Source organism: Excalfactoria chinensis, chromosome 7 (genome assembly GCF_039878825.1).
Source record: "Excalfactoria chinensis isolate bCotChi1 chromosome 7, bCotChi1.hap2, whole genome shotgun sequence".
In the NCBI taxonomy this organism is placed as follows: Eukaryota; Metazoa; Chordata; class Aves; order Galliformes; family Phasianidae; genus Excalfactoria; species Excalfactoria chinensis.
Genome location: NC_092831.1, coordinates 20866259 through 20893803, shown reverse-complemented (window position 1 = coordinate 20893803; position 27545 = coordinate 20866259). Strand labels below are relative to the sequence as shown.

Genomic DNA, 27545 nt, shown 5'->3' with positions numbered 1-27545 from the left:
TCTAAATAAAACTATTGGAGCTGATGCTTAGAGTTTGGAGCATAGCAGAGCAGGTAGGAGGTAATTAAAAGCATAAATATCAGGAGCTTGTGAAGGCAATTTTCTGTTTTGAAGACAGATCTGACAAAATGATGAAAGTTGTTAGCTTCATCATGACAGAAATACTGCGTGATTACAGGGTGCAGAGTTATAACATGCTGAAAGTTCTGTTCCAAACCAACTATTTAATAAAGTGGTTAACTAAGTTTGATTAGTTGCTTTCTTATGACGTGACTGATTTTCACCACTTTTTCATTTTTCCCATTTCTTGTAATTTACCTTAATATTTGGAGCAATTTGGTTTCACAAAGCTGCTGAGAGCTGAATTTCAAAAATAATACATAGCTCTGGTGTAACAAAAGTATGAATAGTTTTGTTTTGCAGATTACTTCAATTACATCTATTCTTAACATCAATTGCATCTACACTTAGTATGAAACTACAGATAAATTTATTCAGCACAGGTGCAACATGTAATCATTGAACAGATCTGATAGGTTCACATTTCTTCTCTACACAGTAATAAATTCAGTTAATTCATCATTCATACAGATAGATTTTCAAACTCAGTCAATTGCGAACTGCCAAAATGAATAGTGCTGATTTCAAATATTCTGTCCCTTCCCTGTTCCTGACAGGGGCAATTTCTGTTATCTTTTGCACTGTAGCCTTAACTGAATTTTAAGGGTTTCTTGAAGGTAATATAGCTATTAATAACTCCATGATCCGTATGTTTCCTGGTTATCTTTCTTTATATGTATTGGTATAAGTGTACTTAAATTTTAGCAAAGCTACTGATGGTATTATATGCTAATCATATTCACACATTCCTAGAAAGCATGCTTACATGTACAGATGAAGATTTGTATTGCTGATGTTTTATTGGATGGAATCTCATATATGAGGCAGTGTGTTATGGCTGTGTAATCTTACAGATGAATGTGGTGATGCTTAGATTTAAAACTTAGTTTGATAACCTAAAGCAGAAATTCGCAATACATTTTAGTTTTTGAATAAAATCTAACATGGTGTGTCTCAAGGAAAATGTATTTAAGAGAGGAAAGGCTTCAACCAAGTTATTAAGCTTACAGCATTCTAAGTTTGCAAGAAAATGTTATAGTATCATAGAATCTTTAGAGTTGGAAGGGATATCTGAAGGCCATGTAGTCCAACTGCCCTAGAGTGAACCAGGCTATCATGGCTAGATCCTTCTTAGCAACCTAGAAAGCATTTTGTTTAAAAAAAAATGATCATAGTAGTGAGAGTTTAAAATTTAATTTAATGAGATGTTTAGTTTTAAGAATATAAGAAATGAATGTAATGATTTGTTTGAAATAAAGCATTAATTATGCTAGTAGTGTTGAATTGTGACACAATTACATCAACAAAATTATTATACTTCATTGATCTTTTCCTACAGTAGATGCAGCCATTTACAGTGAAATAAATCACTGTGGAACTAAAAAGCATTATGATTACATGAGTATAACAACATCACTTAAGGTTACTTATTTTGGCTTTTAGAGCTCTTGTTTTCAAAACCTGAAGAAGCAACCACTATTGCTTTCTATATTTTTCAATTTTGTAAATATAGTTTTTATCATATGGAATTTGCATGAGGTAATTTTTTGTATTAATGAGGATCAAAAATGTACACTTGGTATCCATTTAAAACATTGTATTCCAAAGACAGGTTTTTTTGATTGTTTGTTTTTTGTTTTGGTTTGTTTTTTTGTTGTTTTTTGTTGTTGTTGTTTTTTGCTTGTTATTTTATTGGTTTTTATGTTGAAACTGGTAAGTTCCCTTTCTTTTATGCAACGAGTGTCTTTCAAACCTTCTGCATGTGTAACTTCTGGATTGTCAGAACAAATGAAAATGAATGTTCAGTTTCTTTTATAAGCTGAAAAAAAAAAAAAAAAAAGAAAAAAAAAAAAAGAAAAGAAATTGTGCTGTGGCTTTTTCCAAAGATATGTTTAATATTTCAGACACACATACTACAGAAGCCTGTAACTTGTAATATATTGCTGTATTGTGCCAGAAACAGGTTTTTAATGGGAGTTGGAGAAAATAAGCTTGCATATAATGTGGTGCAAATATCTCATAGAAGTATGGATAGTTATGGTCAGGACATTAATAATCAGAATAATTGGTACCAGGAATAATCATAACATGCTTTCTAATTTCAGACTGCCATGGCTGCTCTTTTCTTTGTTTATCATTACTCCAGGAAATTATAAAAGGAATCATTTTTTATAAGAATTAGAGGAAATTCTGTTCCATGTCGTTTCCGTTTTGTTACCAAAAGCAATGGAATCAAATAATTTATTTCACTGTGGGTAATAAGCAGGCTCTAAATTGCAGGTACGTCTGAAAACATTACTTCAGCACCCCAAGGGATGTTCATCTGACTTTGTTTGAAAGCAAGAATTTCTATTTTAATGCACAGAACTTGTATTGAAAGAGCCTAAGAACCAAAGCTTTAACAAAATCCAATGGCTAGAAGCTGAGACTAGACAAATTCAGTGTAGAAACTATTATAATGTGCTTGAAAAAAATTTTAACAAATCTAGCTCTTCTGCCCACCACCCAAAAAATAAGGGCTGCTTCATTGGGGAAGACTGACATTTTTGGACACTATGCTTTAGGTGGTCACAGCAGCACCTTTGGGCCATATACGTACAACCATGGATTGGTTAATGTAAAGATAGTAACTATGTTATTTAAATCAAAGGTGAGGCTATTTGGCACAAACCAGGGTGCTTTTCTTTTTGTTTATGAAAGTCTTAATTTTAATTCTGCTTGGGCTTGTTTGTTTTCAACAGGTATCATGTACACTATGTGAGGATTGAATGAAGGGAATCAAAGACTATCGTAGGTTCTGACTGATATTGCTGACACTATTATTGCAAATATCAGCAGAAAGGCTTATTATCAAGGATTTGACTGACTAAGCCTTTCTCTTGAGTGCACCTATGTCTCCTTTGTTGTAGCTTTGGCCTCAGGCAGTACATGGTCCTACCAACAGCACAGTGCACACGGAGCAGAGTTCAGTTATTTAAAGGGACATCATCAACTTTAGAGCTCTCCAGTGGAAAACCTTGTCCTTGTTGTTATTACAAATTTAAAGTACCATAATGGAAAGGGTATACACACCCCTCAATTTTGAGTTTTGACTTCTGTACATATGTAGAAGCCTGGGAAAAGTTGATTTATTTATTTTTTTATTCTTGATGCTCCATTTAGCTCATCATGTAGCAATAGCAAAGTGCAGAGAAATTGATACAACTTGGCAAAGGTGGAGAAAGGCAGGGTGATGGTACTTTGCTCCTGTTCTGCTTAAGGTGCATTGCATTAGCAGGGTGCAAACAATCTGCACTTCTCTACCTCGTTCAGAGCTGAGGAGCTCCAACCCAGAAGTTGACAAGTGTCCCTTTAAGTAGTGCACATAGTAGTAGTATAGCTGTGTAGCTTTTCTTTGTAATCTTTAAATTGCGTTTGTATGTCTTAAGTTCCAAAGATTTTTAAATTGTCATATAACTTAATAGCAAGTGATGAATTGAACCTCTACTGTTTTTATAATGAAGATTGAAAATAATCTCAGTTTCAATGGCTTTAAAAGTAAACTTTATCTGGGAGCTTTTCTTACTGAATGCTTGTTTACTGCAATCTGTTTTAAAATATATATATATATATAGCCACAACATGTCACTATACACACTGTCCTTTTGATGTAGAAAGCACTGTTTCACAAGATGTATAATCACAAACCTTCAGTGTGTAGGAATTTCATACTCTGTTTTAACTGCAGTTCTCTACCAGTTTTAGTGATGCATATGGTTTTTGTGATGATGCCACCAAACTGTCTATTCTGTTGTCTAGTCCAGCTGTTTCTACTGCTCACTTACGTTCTTCCATACAATAAAATGTTTATTACATGCTGTCCTAAGGTGACTGTATTGTAATGCCTATTTCTGCTGACCTCACAACAATTTCCTCATTATGGCAGCACTATTTCTAACATCCAAGATGTTTGATCCCATAACTGCTTTTTGTTAAGCATGTGATTTGTTTCATTTAACACAATGAACTAAATAACATAGGAAGTGTTTTTGCATGGACTAGCAAAAGTTTCCTTGCACTGATGTTGTTATATGCCAGGCGCCAAGGTGTGGTCATCTTGCTACATGAAGCATGCTTTCTCCAAGCATTTTACTTTGAAATGAACAATATTAACTTCTATAGTTAATATGTAACCTTCAATAGAGGCACCTAGTAATACCTCTCAAGTCATTAAGAAAAACATTACATTTGGAAATGGGAAAAACACAGTACTGAATAGTATGATGGGAAGTATTATGAAAATAGATTGCTTTTTGCATGGAGCTGTGTCAAGAAAAACATTGAAAGGCATTAGTGGAAATGTCCAGACTTTGTGGCTGAATTAAACTTATAGTGCCTGGGCTTTACAGCTAATGATGTGCCCTGACTTGTCAAGGTAGTTTGTTATGGACAGTCAGGAAGAATGATGGGAGATTTAAAATCACTGAACAAGAATCATTTGTTTGTTTCTTTGGTAGTGCAACTTCAAAACCACTAAGCTAATTTCTGTAAATAGTCTTATGACAAATGTGAAGCAAACATTGCATTTTGGTATGTTTCTGTGGTTCTATCTGGGCAGACCAAGAAGAATGCATAAATACAGTGCTTCAGTGCAGGTATAGAAAATAAAGAAAAAAGCGCTTCTCTACTTCCTGTCATTTAGGTTCCTATTTTCTTAGTCTTTGGAAAGAAATATATATTTGGGAGGCAATTTATAGAAACATCAGGAGTGATAAATATTTCATTTCCTGTGTTTTCACTTGAGTCTACTGAAGTTTATAGGTATGGTGTTTCTTCTTTTTATCCTTTTCTTCTTGATCTAATAGTGAAGTTATAATGTCGTTAATGCCTGTTTCAATTGCTGTTAGTGTAACGATGGAAGTACTTTGACTTCTTTGCTAGATTAGATCAAACAGAAAGAAAAAGTGGATTATTTAATCATGTTACAGGATGATACATGTTTTTAACTACAAGCACTAAAGACTAGGGAACAGTTCATAAAAATTGAGTAGCATCTTTCTAAATTGGGCATGTTTACATTTGTATAGCTCTTTAAATCTTTAAGCAGCATGGAGGTAAGGAATTAGATTAGAAGCAGCAAAGCAGTATCTATGCCTGATGCCCCTTTTCCAAGTTTGCAAAAAAGCATGTACTGTTCGTTTAAAATCCTGTTGTTAGAACATGTGAGAAATTACATCTAGGAGAAAACTATAAAGCTACTATAATTTTTAAGGTGGAATGATATGGTGCCTACTATTGAAAGTGTCACTTTTCTGCCTTATCATCCATTGTGTTATACAGAAGTACAGAAAAGAGTGAGCCTGATTTGTTCTCCTTTGTAGAGCCAGGCCGAGGCCCACTACAAAGGAAGTAAGCATGCCAAGAAGGTGAAAGCACTAGAGGCAACGAAAAATAAACCAAAAGTTGGGTCTTCCAAGGACAGCGCAAAGGCTAACCCAAGCTGCTCCACGCCAGTCACAGCCAACATCTCTGACAAATCAGGTCAATGAAAGCTTTTTGTTCTATACATTCTTTGTTTTCTTCTTTTGTAGATGTGTATATAAAAGAAGCTTATTGCATGATTCTGATCCATATCTTGTTCTTTCCAAACTGTTTGTTATATTTTTCTTGTATGGTATTGATCAGTTTTGATGTTATCAAGGCTTTTATTTTTATTTTTTTCCCACATCTGAATGCTGACATTTGGTGTGTTAATGTTCACTTATCAAATTTACTCATATAAACTATGTTATACCATATATCCATTACTACTATGCAGCAGTAGTAATGGATGTGGGTGAGTGTCAAGTCTGGGATGTGCATATTTAGCTGAGACACAAGACATTTCTCTAAAAAATTTTCCTCCTCTGAATTAAAAATAATACTGCTTCAGTAAGAAACACACCTACAGAAAGGTAGTGAAACCTCATGATAAAGCTGTTTCCCGAATTCCACAGCTCGTTAGTGCTTTAACGTCTTCCCCCCCCACCCCCACCCCCACCCCCCCAACCCCATGTCAGTAGTCTGAGGAAGATCATTAACACTAATTGCAGTGCATTTGTTTGAGCCACTTTCATCTCTGTCAGTGTTGTGTTAACCAACCGTTGGTCTGATGTGTGTGATAAGCTTGCTACTGCTTTGGTAGGCCACTTATCCATTTATCTTTGGCAGAGCTGAACTTGACTGAGATTCCATAGAATGACTGGCAGAAATGGTTCTCTATTAAAATAAAAGGGGAAAAGAACCCTAATTTCAATAACAATGGCTATTTGTTTCCCTGTTTCCCTTTCCCAAAACCATCTTTGGGTCCTTAGCAGTGCTGATGGGTGCCAGATTTTGGCATGATTCACCTAGAAAATCACGTGTTAGATTTGTGTGAGATAACGTGAATTCAGTAGTATATTAAGAGAAACAAGCTAAGTTAGTGTAAAACTGTAGCAAACTACCATCTGCTCTAAATTAAATGTGCATTATTGAAAGAGAAGAGATTTAAAATATTTGATAAATATTCTACTCTTTGTAACACTATAAATAGCTTCAGTTAAAACAGCTTATTATACCAGGTGTAAACTGTGAAACCTCAGACAACTGTTTAGGAACATTTCAATTAAAACTTCGGAGGAATTACAATGTTGCAATACATGCTGTGAGTGCGTAGCTGTGCTATGCACTCCCTGCCCTACTTGTGTCAAGTATCACAATTTGCAGCCTTGTTACCAAATCCCTTATCTTCTTTTACAACTATTTTCTGGAAGTCTAGCACTGCCTTATGCATATCTTAGGCCAGACTGCAAGGTCTGTCCCTGGCTTAATTTTCTTCTCTGTAGAATGTATCTAAAGTCTTTCACTTCTTTGTGTTTGCTTTTTGAGAGGGGATAAAATAATCTAGCCAACTATAAGGGAAACCTGACCCTGATATTGCAATATTGTCCCTGTTTTGACATTATGTTGTTATACACTATTAATTACTTGACACAAATTAAACAGATTGCCATCTGTTGGATTATACCACTGCAAGTGTTTCTGCATTCGAAATAAATCACAGTGGCAATTCAGTGTAATGCTGTCTTCCAATGTGGGGAAGGACAGGCTGCTTGAAAGAGCTACATCCCACCACTGATGGAACTGTTGTTTAACCACTGTAAGGACTGTTAGGTTCCTGAGAATTGTTCGTAAAAAAAAGTTACTCTTGGCCTTCTTCCCTTGAGTATGGAAGGAGAGGATGATTAACTAAAAAGGGAAGGGAGTTGTAAGTTTGTGTTCCTTTGTTACTTGTTGCACTTGTGCTGGTATTTAGGAAGAATGTGTAGGGAGTAGCACAGTACATTGACAAGCTCAGTTTACTATTATGTTATGTATGTCTGCTAATAAAAGGACACAACAGGCATGACTCACAGCTCTGATGTGCTGTCATTTTGAGTGACATGTAGATGTCTGCCCTGGAGCTTACTAGACATAACATTTGCTTTATAGTGAGCTGAAATGTCAAGTTTGCTGCAAAGCCGCATCTTTTGCGGGTCAGACACAAATGTTTTGGATGTCATGCTATTTTTCAGAAGTAGTAGATCCAGAAAAATAATTTCACCATCAGCTTAGCTTGTGTGATGAATCTATTAGCTATTCTTTTCAATGTGGGAAGTGTGGCTGGCAGTAGAGCTACAGCAGTTAAACTAATATTTAAGTTTTTTTGAGGAGTTCTGAGGAGGATGTGGCTTCCTGCAGATAGAATTTGCCTCAGCCAGATGTACTCTGGCCTGAGTATGGCGATGCCCAGTTTGTATGAGAATGGTGGTCTGTGCTGCTGGTAACACTACAATACGATTCAAATAAATTTTGTAAATTGATTTTCAGCAACCATGTTGGGGGGGGGGGGGGGGGAAACTGTAGTACACTGATGCTGAGTGGGTATGTTTATGGATTAAACTGCACTGCTGTGACCCTGTAAACTTTTTGTTCATGCTTTGAAGCATAGTTACAAAGCAGCAGCATTAATAGGACTGGGATCTGCTATTTCATGTTGGGCAAAGATTACCTTCCTTCCCTGTGGAGTCCCAGGATTTCAGGATGGCTGCACACAGAATTGTTCATGTATGAGGGAAACCTCATTCAGTGGTTAGTGAAGTCCTTCAAACTTAATGATATTGTATTACTGTGTTGCGCACAGGCACATGAAATTTAGAGATGCACATATTTGTATTTCCAGTAAAATGCACAGCTTTAGAAAAGGCACAGGCAGCAACAAGTACATAGCAGAGTTTAGAATATGCTGAGTATTTTAAATGTGGCTCTGAGGATGTAACAGAAGCTGGGGTCTATGATCCCAGCCTAGCATCGCCTGCTGTGAAGAGATATGCTTACAGTGATACATCCTTTGGGAATATATATGGTAATAAATGGACTGAAATGTCACTATTTACTTATCAAACAAAAATGAAGTCTTTGATCATACTTCTAAATCAAAATAAATTGTTCAAAGTGAAGCGGACAGATAATGCGTTATTATTTCCTTTGCATTTTGCTTTGATAGAAAACTCAGAAAGTAAATGCAACTGTTTTAACCTTCTAAAAAGTCAAAACCAGGATAGAAAAATAAGGCCTTTTTCTGTCTTTGAGCCATTCTGGATGTGATCTGTTTCCCATGTGTCAGTGAGAGCTGTTTGTGAAATGATATAGAAACACATTTCAAGTTCAGTTCTCATTCAAGTAAGATCTGCAGGTTCTGCTACCTGCTATGTGTTACAAACAATCCCTTTGGATGTTCATTGAAAAGTCCTTTTTGTTCAGCTTGTATATCTACGATATCAGGCATGTAACCAGGCTGAATTCTGGACCTGTTTCATATTCTGGCTCCTCTCACTATTGTTTTGATCCGTAAGTGCATCTCAGGGCAGATCAATGTTGACAGTGTTGTGACAATGCATGGACAATCCTGTGCTGGTCTGCAGTGTGTGGTGAGGGCAGCAGTGACATCATGTAACTGGAATTCTGCTCTTTAATCAGCTGGGGCCCTTAGGAACTACCCTGGTTATTCCAGCCTGCTAGAGTTGCCCGGTGAGAGCTTAGGTTTTGAAGACAGCCTAGACATGTTGATCAACGGAAGTGCTACTTTGTCTTAAAGACATATAGTAATAAGTTGGCTTATTAGATAGGACTGGCAGCTTTATTGGAAAAGGTGACCTTGAGGACTTGTCTAACGTTTATAATTCATTGAGGGCTTTTCTATGTGTGCTTTGACAATAAAACTGATTTTTTTTTTTCCCCCTTTTATTCCTGAATAGTAGAGTGAAGCATGTTAAATCACATTTACTCAGGCATATTACAATGGGTTGGAATTCCCTAGTGTCCCAATTACCGGTGCAGTTTATTCATCAGCTGCGAATGAGGTGTAATGTCCCAAGAGAAGCTTTAGTTCATTTTTCACTAGTCCACCATCAGGACACTCTCTTAGTCATGTTGCTTCAGTTGCTTACTTTAAAATTCTTCCTGCCAATGTTCAAATTCTAAACTTTTCCATGTGCTTCTCTGTACTTTGAGTAGACATTTTGTGGTTTGAGTTGATGAACTCATGAGAACTCCTGGAGGACTCTAGGTCTTTCTTCAGTGAGCTTGTAATAATGTTAACCCACCCAGATCTAAAACTCCACCTCAACTGAAAATGGATATAGGTGCCATTAACAGAAAAATAAGCTCTGTCACTGACACAATGGTTGAGTTGTTGTAATGCCTGTTCAAAATGAAAAAAAGTCAACTTTGTCTTTCTTCAGTCATTTTATCAATCAGAAGGATACATAAGCTGGAGACTGTTTTGTGGAAACTGTAAGCCTTTTCTCCTATCATAATATAAAAGCAGAAGCTCTGCATTAGAAAATACATTGTAAAATTAAATAAGACTTTTTTGGAGTACTGTGATGTGTGCTAGGACATCCATGTGTACATCATTAATACAATGTACTAATATTACTTCTTCCAGTTAAAAAATTGGAATTTTGTTGAATATTTTTATAATTGGCATACTTAAAATCATGTGTATTTTTTCTTTGGCTAGAGGGAACGGCAGACGTTAAACTAAATGAGGCTGATTCTGCTAATGTAGCTGGACTTTGTGGCACAGCCTAGGGATGCTCTCAGTTTTGTTTAGTTATATATCTACAGTAATTTAAGGAATTTCCATAAAGAACTTAATGCCAGAGAGATGGCCATATGATCCCTATCTGTCAGAACCATTATGTGTGATGTCATTCTTTGTTATGGTTGTTTTTGCAACATATTACAAGAGCTCTTGAGTACTTGGGTGAGAAAGTGGAGAAAGGAGAAAAGTGAGACTAAGAAGTGGCAGCTAGCAAAAAGCAACTCTAGGACTGAGATGCCAGTGTTGTTGAACTCCTTTGCTGTTTCCTACTAGGAAGAATCATGATCCAGAGGTATCTGAAAAGGTGGGGGTTATAGATTGGGATTGCATAGCATTTCCAAAAGAGAAATTTCCTTTTATGTTTCCTCAAGATGGTGGTTGTTCTGCTGGTAAATGACTACTCTTGGCATAAGAAACATTTCATTTGTGAACCAAGCACAAGGTTTGTTCTTAGGAATTCAAATCAATGGAAGTTCTCTTAATCTGAGATGGACTGAAATTAGACCTTCAAATTTGTTAGGAAGGAAAACTCCCAATAAAGTCAGCTGCTGGTTTTGTTGTTTTTTAACATGCCTGGGAGGGAATAGCTTTATCTGTACTTACTATTTCCTTATTAAAGAAATATACTGCTGAAGATTAGGGCCATGCTTCTGATGCCAGATGTGTAGCTTTTTCACATAACCAGGGAATAAATAGAAGAATGCTGGTGATTACTCATGCAGTTAGTAGTGGAATAGAATTTTATCAGTATCTAGTTTGCCAGAGAGAGAGGTTTTGTTGTCTCTAAAATTTGAGAATATGTAAGTGTAATCTAATAGCAATTTTCACACATCTAGATATATTTTTGGGAGACTTTTTTTTTTAACTTATATTTACCTTCATTTTTGTAAGATGCAAGCAGCATTTAGAATATTATGTCCAAATGCTTGTTAAGAAATCCAGAATCAAAACCAAAGCAAAGATGTCTGTGGCTGACATGTAAGACAGTAAAATAGGTCTTTTGAAGATTCTCCTTATTTTACTTCTGGCTATAATTCTACAGCTATTGCATTACTGAAATGGTGTGAAAAATGTGCTACACTTCCTGTAGCATAAAAATGCATACATGGTCAATAGGTTGCATTTTATTTCCTTATTTTCAAGGAGAGTGAAAAGATTTCTATGTCTGTTAAGCAAATTATATACAATTTATTGGATAAACCTTGAAAGCATGAGTGAATACTTGCAGTCCTCAGGTAGACCTGCCACTGAAAACAGTGAGAGTGCACAACTATAGATGTAATTTAACTAAAATGAAGAGGAATGTTTCATAGTTGGCTTCAGTGGCAGTTCTGTCTGGGCAAGTACTGAATCAGTAGTTCAGACGCAGACCCGTGAGAATGCACTTGTATGCAGAATGTCAGCTCTTCTTGATTCATTTATTTAGACACCCATAAATTTCGTATTGAGTTCCAAAGCACTTTAGCAGCTGTGCGTGGAATTTTAAGATTATTTAAGCACAAAATACAAGTGAAATGTATTTCTAGTAATACATTTCAGGTTCACAGATGGAGGACATAACATTAATTTAATAGTTGAGGAGATGATCCAAAGCATTTTTAGGATGTGAGGGATACCTCGGTAGAATATGCTATGTTTGTTATAATCTTTGAGTATTATTTTTCTAAATATGCTTATATTATTAAAATGTCAAAAAAACAAAACAGTACTGTGGAAAAGCTTGCATTCATGTACCAGGAAAATAAATATGTCAGTCTGAAATGGGAATATAAAATACTTACTGAACAATAGATGTCTGATGTCAGAGAAAGGTACATTCTACCAGCCAAAAGATTTATTGTAGCATTGTAGTCACATTTTCTAATAACAGATCACATACTGTATTTCAAACTTTGCCCAAGTTGTGTGAAAGTTTTCCAGGTCTGTTTTAAATTTTTCCATCCTGGTCAATACAGACTGGCATGGCTTAGAAAAGATTAAAGCTTAAAATAGTTTTAAAATAAATTTGGTTTGGCATAGAGCAATAGGACCCAGGAATGCAAAGCTGCTGGACGTTCTCCCTTTAGGGGTACTTCCTGAACAGAGGGACTTTTGTAATGTGAGCTCTCCTTGTTGAGATGTAACTTTTACACAGTTACTTTGCTATATGGTTTTGGTTTTTTGCTTGTTTGGCTTTTTTTTATGTATGTTACAGCATACCTGGAAAAATAGCCACAAGTATGCAAAGAATTGACTAAAAACTGTAGGTGATACAGTAAGACTATCTCAAAGGCACCCAGTAGTTGGAACACTGGTTTCTCTCTCTGTTCAAGAAGATGTATGGGTAGGTACAGAAACAAATTTTGCAAGGCAAGATTTTGCACTTTCAGACCCACATGAACTTTTGAATATTTTCTTATTCTCATTAGTCCCTTTCCTTAAGAATTAAGCCCATCTCAAATTTCAAAACCAAAACTTGATGAAATTGCATTTTTAATCCAATTAGTTACAAATATTTCTGTTACCTGAAAAAGGGACAGGTTCCTTTTTCTCTGCTATGCCAAGTCAGAAATAAAATATCCAAGAAATTAAATATCAACATCACTGTTGTACCATAGCCAAGCAAGCAATACTTCTGAAATGAAAATAATAGCACAGCTCAGCCAGTTGGAGAGTAGTGATGCAGTTAATCAAATAATCAGTCTAGCTACAGAGCTCGCTCAATATTGCAGAGCCATCCAGACATTTCCTGATGTAGCTTCAGTATCTCGACAAAATATGTTGTAGCTTATTTCAGTGCACATTTGTGCTTGAAATGAAAAGCTTTATATTTATAGCTTCCATTTGTTTCTCATTTTTGTGTAGAAACAAAATTGGTTTTCTTTAGAATGTGTCAAACAGATTTATTTCATGTAACAACCTTTCATTATGTGAAACCTAGTCATTTTTAAGACAGGCCTTAGGTACAAGGAAGAGCATTTTATGAGAACTAAAGGTAATCAGAGGGTTAACAAATTCACTGTGCCATCTGATTTGCATGTAGGTTTGCAATGGAATTTTTCTAGAACAGAGCCCTACGGGTTTTTCTGCCTCATTTCTCAGTAGACTGCACAACTGGTAAGATAGTAGATATTTTGTCTGGCAGCCATCGGAGTCTCATTATTTAGCAAATGTGGAGATAAAACAAAAAAAGATTTCAAAATCCCTTATCAAAGTTAGCTAACTCTGTCTTAATGAGTGTCAAGAAATAATCTGATGCTCTTTGTTGTTGGGTTTTGGGTGGTTTTTTTTTTCTGAGCAGTATGTGGAGAGGTGCAGGACAAAATGCCTGCAAATGCTGTGAAGGTTATGACCACTAGTGACTTAATTGCTTTCCTGCTATTGCTTTCATGGCATATATTACTCATAGTGTTCATATTTTTCCTCATAAAAAGGATAATTAATTGTTTAAATGCATGCTTTATTTCTTTATAACAGTGTGAGCCAGCAGAAGATAAGACTTTCTGTGAAGAACAATGGTTTGATGCTTGCTTTTTTCACTGGAGCTATTGTCTGCCTTTCTATTCAGTAGAGTTTTTCTGCTGATGTACTGAGGAAGGCCCCTCTTGTCCTTCTATTAATTCCGTCATTGATCTTCTTCTCCCTCTGTATCTTATTTCAAGTCAAACAGAACTGCAGCAACTATTGTTTCCAGTATGTTGACATATGGATCGTCTTCCTTTGCACAAACATATATCCCAGGGTAGATCCTAGAATTTGTTTAGGCAATCCTCTGAGTACAACATGGATAAATAAGTTTTTCCCATCTTCATTTATTTTCTCATGGGTTTTTTAACATCTTTTTTATGACTTTCATCCAGGCTTGTAGCCTCTGTGACTGTGATCTCTCTACTTTCAAGATTTTCTCTTAGATGCTTTGAATTCTTTTGCAGTATTTCTTCAGTGCAGTTTCTAGTGTCCAGTCCTTTCTTCCTTTAACTGTTTCTTGCTAATATTTTTCATGATTTTCCATTTTCACAATGGCATCCTTTTCCCTGTCTTTAACAAATGCATCTGAATCAAAGTCGGGTGCACTAAGAACCAGTGCTTCAGGGATTCTCCTGGGCTCTCAGAGGAAAGCAAGCAATAGATCTTCAGTGTTATTTCACTTTCTTCTCCTCAAGCTAAAACTACTGATTTTTTTTCTCTCCAAATTCTTCATGTCCTTCACTTTCAGAGTTCTCCATGTATTGTAGGATTGCTGTGGTGTGCTTTCAAGATGCTGACTTGCACCTACCACCCCTCAGCTACTACAACCAGATTTGCACCTTTCCTGGTCCTTCTGTTCTTGAAGATCATCCTACCAGCAGCTGCCAGGTTTATCTTTGCTACTGTCACATCTGAATTATATATGTATATTGTGATGGACAGAAAAGCAGAATAAAGGTTATGAGAGGTTAGGCTGCCACACTGATGCCTCTGTTGATGACCTGTTGTTCTTTCTCTTGTATCTGTCTGTCTTCAGCTGTGATCTCTGCTCTTAAGTTGCAAATCATATGGTCTGGGAACTGTCTTATTGTTGTGTGTGCAGAAAGCTTAGAACAGCAGAGTCAAATAATGGGTTGCAGTAATATCAACTAGCTGGCCTCTTTTCAGCATTACCAGTGGCTGTATTTAATACCGTGTAGGAATAAACTAAGTGTCACTTCTTATTTTTTCTATCAGACGTGACAAGCTTCCAAAATACCAAGTTTTAACTGAGTTAGAATTTTATCTTTAAATTGATACATTTTTACTCTGTCTTTATGGATGCCAATTTAACTACATTGATGAGTTTTTCAGCAAAGTTCCTTGTATTATATATGGATGTAATTAATGTAACTGATTTTACCTTTGGTACACGCTTGATCAGGGAGAGAATGTTTATACAAGCTTGACAATGTGATTGATTTCCTCTTCCCATTCTGCAGTCACTAAATGCTTCATAGGTTGCTTAATGCAGCCCAATATTCATAGTCATATTCGGAGCTATTGACATTACAGGCAGAACCTGAGAATTGGTTTCCCTCCATACAGCTCTGCTGGCTTGGGAGACATGTCTACTTTACCTCAGAGTCCCAATTAGTCTCAGAAATCAGCACTTTGGACCAATACCAGTGCCTGGAAAAACAGCATAAGTGAAGTCAGGGCTGTTGTAAGGCAACATTTGTGCCACGCTTCCAGTGACAGCATAAAGCTACTAAGGATCAGTACTGTGAAACCCATAAATAAAACACAAACACATCCTCTCAAAAATCACTTTTGGTTTTAGGTACCATAACAAATAGTGTAGTCAGAAATTAATTTAAGGTGTTAGACTCATCAAACTGCCTGCGTTTTGAACAATTTTCTTTTGGTAGAAATGCAGTGCTGTGGCAAAGCACCATAAACATGCCTGATAGCACCAAAGGCATTGCAACTAACCGTGCATCATCTGCCCTCTAGTAACATGACACTGACAACTGTAAAGTGATCAAGTTGTACTTTATTTTCTTCATGAACAACTTCAGTTGCTACTTAAGCAAGATGTGAAACAGAAATTTATTGTAAATATACATTTGTGTATCTTCAGTAATAACTGTGCAGGTGAGCATGTTGTAGGATGTAAGTAGCCATTACAAATAGTGATACAGAAAACCTATATACTACAGAATAGCTATTTGAATTTCTTACTATATACATGGAACTTAGAACTATTCTTTTTTAAAAAATTTTGTTAGGAATCTGAATTAAAAATCTAATTTTTAGTTACTTTTTCATAATTAATAGCACCTACATTTTCAGCATAAATTCCTAATTGAAGCTTCTGTATGGTGTATACAGAAATCATCAGTCTTATACAAGAAAAGAAAAGAAGATGGTTTCTGAATAGTAAAAAGTAAGACCTACTAGCACATTTTAGTAAGACAACAGATGATTTTAGGATACAAATTGATATTGTGAAAATACATATGTTATAATATTATAAACTCTTGACATGAACTGCAAACACAATGTACTTTTTTAAAAAAATACCTTGTAAACCAAGCTGATAAATGTTTAAAGAAAAAAAAAAATACAAAACCTCTTTGCTTTCTGTGTGGCATTCACCAATGGTTGATCTTTGCATGGGACGGAGTGTTCACACACTTGTCTGGAACCAGGAGAAGAAACTGCTGCACAATGGCAAAGCAGGCTGTATCACAGAAGGTGTATGGCAGTGTTTTTTGCCCCTTCACATGCTTAGCTGGAGTAGGATTTCAGCATTAACAGGTGGGTCATAAACTATGCAATAGCAACAGCAGGGAGAGCAGCACGACCTACAAAGTAGAAGGGTATATCACTTGGGCTGGTCCTGCACTGGGAAGGAGCTTGAACCTGTCAGGTATGAGCCTGTCAGATGTTATCTTGTGCTGTTGTCTGACTTGGACATGTAAAGCTGAAATGAGGTGCTGCTAATTAGGTAAATAAACCTTGAATTCTAGCATGGTGCTGATGCAGATATGAGGCAGACAACCACAAATACATGAGAACAACTTCAAAGTGGAATTGAAACAATGTAAGTAGGCAACAAGAGCATTGATATTACTGAGCCCAAAGCAATACTTAATTAACTGCTTTACTTTTTCCTTGGGCTCTCTTTCAAAATAAATGCAGGCTTCAGTAAGAACTCAAAATGAATCACTGATTTACTTCTCTTGAGTCCTGAGGAAAAAGGGGATTTAATTTAAAGAGAGGCATTTAGCACAGATGAAATATGATCCTTCTGCATGGAAAACAAGCATAGTCCAATACAGTGCAGCAGTATGGGTTAGATGTTCAATAACCCCTTGCATGTTTGCTGGGGAGGATGTACCCACTCATGAGCTGGTTTGGCCTCTGCCTGGCTCTACTGAGCTCGGTGGGGTTGTCCTGGGTGGAAATCAGTGCAAATTTGGGCCCTTGCTCACTAATGCTGGCCTTCTGAAGTAGCAAGAGGACTCTGATCCTCAGCCGTGTTGAACAGGCCTCAGTTCAGACAGTGAGCACAGTCTGGAAGCATGTGTATGTGTGCAGGCATAAATAGCCTCTTCCCTGATTTCTGCTTGGAGATGTTATTTGATATAAGTACAATAAGAATGGACTACTTCCTGCTTTGTATTTACATCTGATCTGCATTTCCTGTGCTTTACATATTTAAATACTTGGTAGGCATTTCTGTCTTGAACAAAACCATAGGTAATGCTGTTTTGAATTCTGTAGACTGAAAACAGTAAACTATTATCCAAAGCCCATCTGGAGAAGTGCAATTTTCTGATTTAGAAAACAGAAAAAATAAACTATTTTAGTCATAGTGCAGAGATAAATATGCACTTATCTCAGTATACTTTCTGTAGGAGTTAAACTGGCTCATAACATCGCTGTTATGATTTTTGAAGATATTCTGCATTAAGCGCTTAGAATGGTGGAAGGAAATATCAGTTTGTAAAGGGGCATGGCATGTCTCCGTGTACACATATAGTCACATGGATGAGGAGCTTTTGGTGTCAGGGAGCCCATCTCCCAGTGATGGTATTACACTTGCTGTGGTTCTTTCCAAAAGCTGAGATGCTGACAGCATTTTGCCTAGCTGGACACTGGTAATTTCCTTCCACTTCTCCAGAATTTTTCTTGACAGGAGATTATGCATTATATACTCTAGAACCACTTTGTATTACGAGGAGTGAAAGCACTGTAAACCTTGGGAATATTTTAAATATTGACAGACTGTGCATCAGCAGATATTTGAGGCTCAGAACTAAACGTCCCTTAATTAATGGTGGCTGGCAATGTGAGAAGTGGGAAATGAAGTCTGGAACTTTTCAATCAGCTGCTCACTTTGGCATTGGGAAGCTGTTGCTGACGTTAACAGTGGCCTCTATGAACTAGGTCTTACCCCTGCTGTTTAGGATCATACTCTACAGATGCCTGGTGGCAAAATTCAGAGATATCTTATTCCAAATCCTGTCTTATTCCATTCTTGCAATTTTCATTATTTTGTATTGTGCCTCCTTTTTGCTTGTGATTGAACAATGAGTATTCCTAAACGTAGAGCTGGCTCTTGGTATTGCATTAATCTCAGACATGCTGATATGCCAAGGCTGATCTTGGTTGGTCTCTAACAAAATTAGATCTCTAGCACCCTTCCTCATACTAAAGAAAAAAAAAAAAAAAAGAAGTTTTAAAAATTCAGATTGCCTTGTGCCAGTGTTATTTAGTAAAGCTGGAAGTTTGTGATCTTTTATTCTGCTGATGTAGCAGTTTGCTTAGGCTGCAATCTGTTGCCAGTCTAGGGCAATCATTTCATGCATCCATTTTGTCAGTGCTGCCCATACCAAAAGTGCTGTTTTTTCCCACTTCCATTCCCTCTTCATTATCAGTGACTGTACAGCTTGTAGTCACAAGGACTTCAGCTGAATAGAATTCAATGAGCTCTTCTAAGACACCATATAGGCAAGGAGCATTTGAATACTGGCTCTGGCACAAAGTGCCTCTTCAGGCACAGTTGAGACATTTAATCTTTCTGTCTTGCAATCACCATCTGTAGAATGAAGTAATATTTGCCTACCTGTCTCACAGGAACGTGAGTTATTGATTCATGGCTGTGAAGTGATACAGGAATATGATGAATATGCACTGGAGCCATCGTATCTCTGGATGTATAGGGAACTGTTGTTAGAAAAACCTAAAAATAATAACAGCTGTACTTAGGTGTATAGTGTTGTACCACACTGAACTCCTTTAGCTCAGAGAAGGGATGTCACATGCCAAGGCAGTGCTGGAGCCTTTCAGTGTACTCCCAGTGACTCTGAGAAATTTGAGCTATTCCAAAGGCAATATATTGCTTTTCAGGAGCATTTTTGCAATCTCTGGTAAAAAGCCTTGCATGTTTCTATGTACTCTCCAGTTTTTAACCCAGGCTGCATTGGAGATTCCTTGGGTTGTTTGCAGCTGGCCAGACCTGCAGCACAACAGCAACTGCTGTGAATTTGCTGAAGTCATTGGTACTCACTGGTAACCTTAAAATCAAGAGTCAGCCCTTCCATCAAATTACATATATTCTGTGGTTGAATTTTAACAAGATTTCAAGGATGCTGGCCTGTCTAGAATTGGATGAATTAGGTCCCTGTTGGGATAGGTTCGCTAGAGCCACAGGATTACTATTGCATGATTATTGCATAGCATATTTTTGACATAGATATTTTCCTTCTTTTAGAAGATAAAGGGAAAGTGAAATCCAATGGTTCAAGTCAGCATTCCAGTACAGAAGTGGGTGCTTTTCTTCCCAAAACTGGAGTGGCAGCAGTGGCACCTGTAACACCTGCAGCATCCTCCAACAGCACAAATGGGGCTCCTAGCACAGCCTCTGAGTCAGAAGAGGAAAAAGCCAAAAAACTGCTTTACTGTTCATTATGCAAAGTGGCTGTGAATTCCCTGTCACAACTAGAAGCGCACAATACAGGTGAGTGTGTATAGAATGTGAGTTGTGTGCTGGTTTTGAAAAGGTCGATGTAACAAGCTGTTTTTCTGTCATTGTGGAATTTGATGTGTAGTGTTTGATATTTCAGTAAAGCTCTATACATTTTTAGAGCAGTTCTCCCTGTACCCTATAAGCCTTTAAAATCCTTACAGCTCATGTTACCTAGTCATATTCCATCGTACCGCTGTAGCACCAGGTTTTCTAGAATATGAGCTACATATCTCTTTCATATTTCAGCTGTCCATGCTGTCTTTTCCTGGCATAATGTTCAGTGACTTCTGTTACTTGATATTTTTCCTATTTTTTTGATGGGCTTCTTAGATTTCATAGATATCCTAGAATGTTTGGATTGTTAAGTATTAACTATGCTGTCCTCATTCCTTGGATAAATCTTTGAAAAGACCCCAAGCAACAATCCCTAATGTACTCTGGCTGCTCTGTGATGTGCTGGTGAGGTAAAGCTTTTTAACAAACCATTTCAATTGGTTTTACAGCTGTAATCCTTTCTTGAAATGGCCAAAGCAGCCACTTCTTCCAAATCAAAATATACTTATTGCAGTCTCCAGTACCACCTCTGCTGACAAGCCATGGAAATACCTGTGTGCCTAGACACTCTCTCATTTTACACTTTTCTGATGGCCCCACAGTCACTGATCTATTATTCCACTTATTATACGTATGTGCTACTCTTAAATTCAAGAGAAGTCATTATACATTTATTTTCTTTAAGGCACCTCTACTAGAGAAATTGCCATGATAGCCTAAAAGATGAATCCAGAAAATTCATATCACTGTTTGGTATAGAATTCCTCTACGTCTCAAATCTCTGGGTGATCAGGAATAACATAGATTCTGGGGAATTCTTTGAAGAACAGCTTTTACTTGCTGGATGTTTATCAATTCCCACAGTTCAAGCCAAGGATTGAATTTTAGTCCCAGTCCACAGAAAAAAGAAATTTAGTCTAATGAAGGCTTTGTAGTGTCTTTTCTTGAATGCATAACCAGCAATGCAGCTAGTGGCTTAGTCATGGATTTCTGTTTCAAGGCAGATTTTGAGTGATCACTCCTGAGTCATTCCCTTTTCCTGCTGTGCTCCACTAGCTCTGGATTTTGTTAGAATAAGCACAAACATGTGGACCTCATGGCCACACACTGACCTCAAACAGAGGGTCAGCAGTCCAGCTCCCTTTCTGTATAAACCCTTCTTTTGTTGTTGGGTTTCCCTTCGGACTGATGAAGTGGGAGCTGTGCTGACCAAAAGTAAGACCAATGTCAATACTGATCTGTGGTAGTTTTAAGTATTCTGACTTGAAGATAAGTGTGGAACAAGAAGTGCCATGGCTAATGGAAACTGCTGTATGATGCTGATCACCTACATCTGTTTGCCCAACTAGGCTCAAAACACAAGACGATGGTGGAGGCTCGGAATGGTGCTGGTCCCATCAAGTCTTACCCCAGACCTGGCTCTCGGCTGAAGGTGCAGAATGGTAGTAAAGGCTCAGGACTGCAGAACAAGACATTTCATTGTGAAATCTGCGATGTCCATGTTAATTCAGAAATTCAACTTAAACAGGTAGCTCGCACGTTCCTGAGGCTTCTTCGTGATTTTTGGTTCCATTGCAATATTATAGACAGAATATAGGTCTCTGTAAGATGTTTTCCCATAAAATGAACTTGCATTTCATGAGCCCACAGGTATTTCTAAAAGTCCCTTGCATAACTGTTTCAGCTGGAGAAAAAATGAGCTTGCAAGTCATAAAGCAGAGGCAGGAAAAAATGTTGGTAGCAATGGATAGCACAGTAGATCTAGTTTTAAATTTTGCTGTGGCTCAATAAGAGGATGTTAACTTCGGTTTCCCAATAGGAAGAAATCCTAGGTTGGAGTTCCCTGAATTCCTATTTTGATGCTGCTTTAATCAGTTGGGATTTTTTATTTATTTATTTATTTATTTATTTATTTATTTATTTATTTATTTAAATCTTTAAGTCCAAGAAAGGAAGATGTGACATGAATCTGTTGGCTTAGGACAGTCAGTGAGACAGTAATACTGTAGATATGTCTACAGATGTGTAGTGACATTATCATTAGTGCTGGAATAGTAGCACAGCTGCATGAAAACACAGTTCTATTCTGACCAAGCCAATTAGCCCTAGGTTCAGAGCAATGCAATATAAATATGTTGTTTCTGATAGCCAGACTGGAATTTCCAATTGGATGCTGCTTCGCAGTGTAGACGTGTCCTTTCATCCACGGTTATTTCAGTTATCTCTAAGGCAGTATTAAATTGCATGGTGTATACCTATCCCTAGGAACCGGTTCTTCCTTCAGTTAACATTGAATTATTTATGCAAACGGACAGCATCAAAGACACTGAAGTTCACCTGATTCTGAATACCCCTATGACCTAGTGATTACAGCTCTGCCTCATTCAAAGCTCATCAGATAGAAAAAGGAAGTACTAACCAAAACATCAATAATTTGCAGAGCCTGTCCTGGATCACAGAATCTGCTGTATTTGATTAGTTTCTGATACTCTGTTTGATGTGCTCCAAACTGTTTTGTTTAATTTAGCAAAACTCATCTTCACTCTTTCTAATGAACCTATTTTATCTTACAAACAGGGGGTTAGACATACCCTGATGATAAATCAGTCTCAAACTGTAAAAACTAAGAAATGTTTAAGCAGCTAATTAAATGTGGGGATGTTCATTTCAGCACATTTCCAGCCGAAGGCATAAGGACAGAGTTGCAGGAAAGCCTATGAAACCCAAATACAGTCCTTACAACAAGCTGCAGCGCAGTCCAAGTATTTTAGCAGTAAGTATTTTTATTTCTCATCACTATGTGAAATTGTGACCTTGGGGACTCCCATCACACAGAGACAGGAACATGACAGACCTGACAGTGGCGCAGACTTTCTGTCCTTGCAGGCAGATTCTGTGCTGGGATCATATTTGAAGATACGTATGTATGCTGTCTGCCCTATCTGAGGCCCACAGACAACACTGGGAGTGTTATTTACTGCTAGGAAGGAGGGAGTAATCAGTGGAACGTGGAATGAACTGTGTGCCCCATGGAAAGGGATCAGCTCTGTGGTATTGGTGAGCTTCTTAAGGCCTGAAACATGTATACTCTGTCATTCTCAGCACCTGAGATAACCCTTAGTTATGATGTATGCAGTCAGTGAAAAGGACATATGATGTTAAGCTATAAAAATACTAATGTTCATTCTCTCCGTGCTGCAAAACAGAGTGCTCTGCAGATGTATTACTGTGCTGCAAGTGAGTTATCGGTTATTTAGGAGAACTGGTTGCCTATATGCCCAAGCAGTGTCTTTCACTGGCTATCAAAACAGTTCTCCCACCTCCATGTCGCCAGCTGTCCCTATCTTGCACCCACCTGCATTTCTGAGGATTCCCCTACCTAGTTCTGCCAGTCTGATGCAGCCCAAGTTCAGGCTGGCTGTGGCACAGGACACAGACTGTATGTTTATTTACTCATGACTCAGCCTGTATTTTATTCATTAGGGAAAAGCGCATGCCATCTATGATGCAAAAACAATTTCTAGGCTGGAAAAGGAGACATACAAATGTGTGTCTGCAAGAGTAAACATGTGAAAAGTCCCTAAAAGCTGAACTGCAAGTGTTTTTTTGTAATTTTACAGAGGCAAGTGAAAATACTGAAAGCTTTCTCCAAGTCTCCCCATTCAGCAATATTTCCCACTTTTGTGGGTCATAAGCTGAGTGATTCTTGTTTTCAGAAATTTTTTATGGTATTGATCTTTAAAGTATATGGATGTAGATAAGAACAGTTCTGCATCAGCAGATAAAAAAACTGAATTAATATTCGTTTCCTACCTTGGCCACTGTACTTTTCTACAATTCATTTTTGTAAGTGAAAAGCCTGACTTTTTAAGTTGAAGTCTTAAGTTGGGTTTTTTAAACATTTCTCACACAGGAATGACCTATATAATTTATTGTTGCTCACTTGCAAATTATGTTTCCTTCTAAACACCAGCCTGACTGCCCTACGGTAGAGATTTGTGCACCATGAATACAGAGTAGTTTCCTTGGTTGGCTTGGCAGTAAGCGGCTGCGTTGTTGATGCTCCCAAACAGCCAACACCAGGCTCTGTGTGCTGGGGTTCATTTTTCCCCTGTAAAAATGGGCATGTGGAGAACTGGACTGACATTGCCTTTTATTTGCTTTATTCTAGGCAAAGCTTGCATTCCAGAAAGATATGATCAAGCCGCTGGCCCCTGCATTTCTCTCCTCACCGCTGGCTGCTGCAGTGTCATCAGCGCTGTCACTCCCAGCCCGCCCTGCGGCCTCTCTCTTCCAGGCACCTGCTATCCCCCCAGCCCTCCTCAGGCCTGGCCATGGCCCCATTCGTGCTACACCCGCCTCCATACTTTTTGCACCCTACTGAGTCTGGTGTTAAAGGGGGATAGCTGTGGCCAGTAGGAAGGGTCAAAGAAAACAAGCAAAGGGTCTTTTGAAATGCCACCCAGCGTGACATCTCAACTCTCTTCACTATAAACTCATCGCTGATGGTACTAAGTTTTGAAATCTAGACAACTCTCTTTCTTGGTCTCTCTCTCCCTCTTAATCCCAGTAGACAGCAATTTACTAAAAACTTAATTGCTCATAAAATGGTATCATTAGAGATTAATGCATCTGTTATTATTTTTTGCAATGTGTATGACTCACCTTGGAAACAAGGAACGTAAAATGTTTTCCTGACAGACTTGAAAATTAGGGTCTTCCTCGCTCACACCTACGTACATAGCTCTCTGAAAACCACAGGGGTGTAATCCAGTGTGGGAAAAGGTAAGTGAGCCAAGTGCTTGATCGAGGGTAACATCTCCAAATGAACTGCGTCCTTTTCTTTTTGATGTGCTCTTGTTGACAGGGATTGTGTACTGTCCTAGGCCCCAGTACTGGTGTATCTTGTGTAGTACTAAAGATGTACTGCGTCTGATTTTAAGATTTTTAGTTTCTGTGCAGTTGTTTGAAAGCAATGCAGCGCTGAAGCTTTTTTCATTTTTTTTTCTTTTGTGTCAGAATTTATTTAGAGAGATTAAAATTAGAAAGCCATATAACACATAGTTAAGATTACTACTTGTTTGCTACTTTAACTTATTTTCGTTGTTTCTTTGCTGATGTTGCTAAGCAATGTTTAAAGAGAAAAAAAAAAAAAAAAAAGCATTTCAATTGCACATTATCACAACTCATATGCATTGTTCAAGGAGACAATGAATCCATGTAATTGTACGTAAATATCCTTTTTTTCCATTTCTAACTAGTTTCCTTCATAATGATGCTGCATAATGTTGTGGCTCCCTAATGCAATAATGTACAGAACATGAAATATTTATAACTGACTGTCTTATCTGTTTACTGAATATATTGCAGTAATAGCCCACCTCTCTTCTTACCTCCCCAGCCCTTTTATAAAAGTGATATCAATATGCAGTACTCAGATTGAAGTCATTATGTGACAATGGGGAAAACAGGTGGAAGAAAGGAAATATATATAGATGAATTAACTTTTAGAGCATCTTTATCTGCAATCCATAATAGTAAAATGTCTGTGTATTTTTTTAAATGTATCTTTTCAATAAAATAATAAGAAAAAATATACGTGTTTCATGTGTTTATTTATTGGTACAGAAAAAAAGAAACACTTGGGACAAACAAATTTAGCTGAAGGAGACTTTAGGAGCAAGTAAAGCATTAGAGTTGTAATAAAGTGTAATTACCAAACCTGTATCTACTTCCCTTGTGTCCTAATTTCTTTTTGTTTCTCCATCCTGTTACAGCCTTTACAGAAGCTTTTTGTAGCGCAGTTGTAAAAATTCAGTATATCAGAGAGTCAGAAAGGAGAAGGAGAACCAACTGGGTCATTAAGGCTTTGCTTATTGCCACCCCCCCCCCAGTATGCTGTGACATGGTTGTGCTGTCTCTTGATGAGGTTAAGGATTAGCTTTAAAGCCAGCCTGGGCATACCTGGGGCTGCATGCAGGTTGCTTTGCAGCCAGCGTTTTCTCTGAGGCACAGCAGAGCAGGCAGTTGCTTGCCACAGCAGGCTGTGGAAGGCAGGTGTTTGGGAGAGCTTTGAAAGCTTGATCTGTCACATAAAAATCCTTTCCTTGTTGGTACAAAGTGAAAAGTAAGAAATGCAGGAGTAAAAAGACTTAGCTATTAGGCTGTTGGGATTAACACAAAGCCACCAGGGCCATTACAAGCCCACAAAGGCCAAGGAGTAAAAATGTTGGGTCTTTTACAGTATAGAATTTATTCAAAATAAACCAACATGTACCTCATGGTTGCAATGTACTAAAGAACAATTCCTGCAAGTGTAATTCTGCCCAAATTCCATTATTTTAAGGAGCAGTCAGCTGTGCTGTGAGAGGATAACAGGCTGGAGAATCACCTACAACTGGATACGAAAGGGAGTCTGGACTTTTACCATCCACAGGGGAGGCAGCTATGGTTGTGTTAGTCCTGTGGATGGTGAGAACAAGGTGGTGCAGCGACATTCCTCTGTCTGCATTTGTGTGTTTGATTTTGTAACCCAGGCTCAGATGAAGTCAAGTTTGGCCACCCAGACCATCCAGAGGGGCTGCTTGCATAAGGAGCTAACCTCTGTTCAACTTCAGATGGATTCACAGGGCTGTGCATTTCAGCTAGATGATCAGGAAACAGCAGTCGTCTGTGTATTAAAACACTACTTCTTGTGGTTTTTTTCCTGCTTTTTTTAACCTACTACTGACGGAACCAGTCAATGATATGTTGATCTGTTGGACAGTTGATCATTGCAAAGAACTTCCTACTTGGAAGAAATATCTAGGTGCCTAAGAGTTGACTGTGTCTTGTTGTGAGCCAAGGAAAATTCACATTGATAGTCATATTAAAACCCTCTGCATCCTTTGTTGTGCTGACTTCTGTTTTGTGTTCTGTAACTCCATTTGCCACCAAAGTTTTGTCTGTGATGCACAGAATTGAGTTTGTGAGATAGTTCTTAGAATATGAATAGCAAACCATCCCCTTCTGCCTACTGGTATCCTGGGTTTCAGAAATGAGCATTAGATAAGAAGGAAATGTGTATCATATTTGTTCAGAGGCTATCAGCTGCTTTTTTGATCTGTTAGGATGTTTTCTCCTGAGATGCAATATCACAAACAGCTGGCCATGAAATTCATGGACTTGTAAAACAAAGAACTAGTTCTGAAATGAAATACTGTGATGCAGTTACCATTTTGAAGGAATACAGTGAAAGCACAAATCACAAACTGGCTGTATGATAACAGGATCTGATTCCCTCATGCATTGTTTACTGTTCATTGTTGGACTGACCACAGTGTGGTGTGGCTGCAGGTTTCTCCTATGAAAAAAGTCAAATTTGGGCCATCAGAATAAGGCTTGTAGTAGACTTAGTGTTGGCCAGGGTTCAGCCCCTGGTGCTGCCAAAGAAGTGTTTCCTGTAAGAAAGAGATAATTTTGTTAAAAATTAAGTTACGCTATTTTACTCCCTCTACTCTTAAACTTTACATTTTATTCTCTGAAAAGCTCTTCAAAGCCACCTGTGTCTGAAAAATATATGACATAGTTGTATAAGCTCTCTGGGAAGTATTTCACTATCTTTATGTATCTGACAACAGCCTGGTGAGCCCTACTGTGTATCTTCTGAACAGTCACCTTGAGTGAGTGAGACACTAGTGTGTAATGTACTAATGTAATGGACACTATGTGTCCATGCTTGGCTGGACAGTAAGTCTCCACAGCTGGTTACTATGATTT

The 27545-nt window shown here is 37.7% G+C and overlaps 1 protein-coding gene across 11 annotated transcripts in view; it reads left to right on the top strand.

The window, feature by feature from the left end:
* ZNF385B (zinc finger protein 385B) overlaps nt 1-25361 on the top strand; it is a 153823-nt gene extending 128462 nt beyond the window's left edge. For all 11 annotated transcript variants that reach the window (XM_072342213.1, XM_072342220.1, XM_072342214.1 and 8 more), the window contains 5 exons: nt 5481-5640; nt 19479-19724; nt 21137-21315; nt 22459-22560; nt 23959-25361. In XM_072342213.1, the coding sequence (XP_072198314.1) occupies nt 5481-5640; nt 19479-19724; nt 21137-21315; nt 22459-22560; nt 23959-24171 (900 nt within the window). In that variant the 3' untranslated portion in view covers nt 24172-25361. The remainder of the gene's footprint in view (nt 1-5480; nt 5641-19478; nt 19725-21136; nt 21316-22458; nt 22561-23958) is intronic.
* The last annotated feature ends 2184 nt before the right edge of the window (nt 25362-27545 follow it).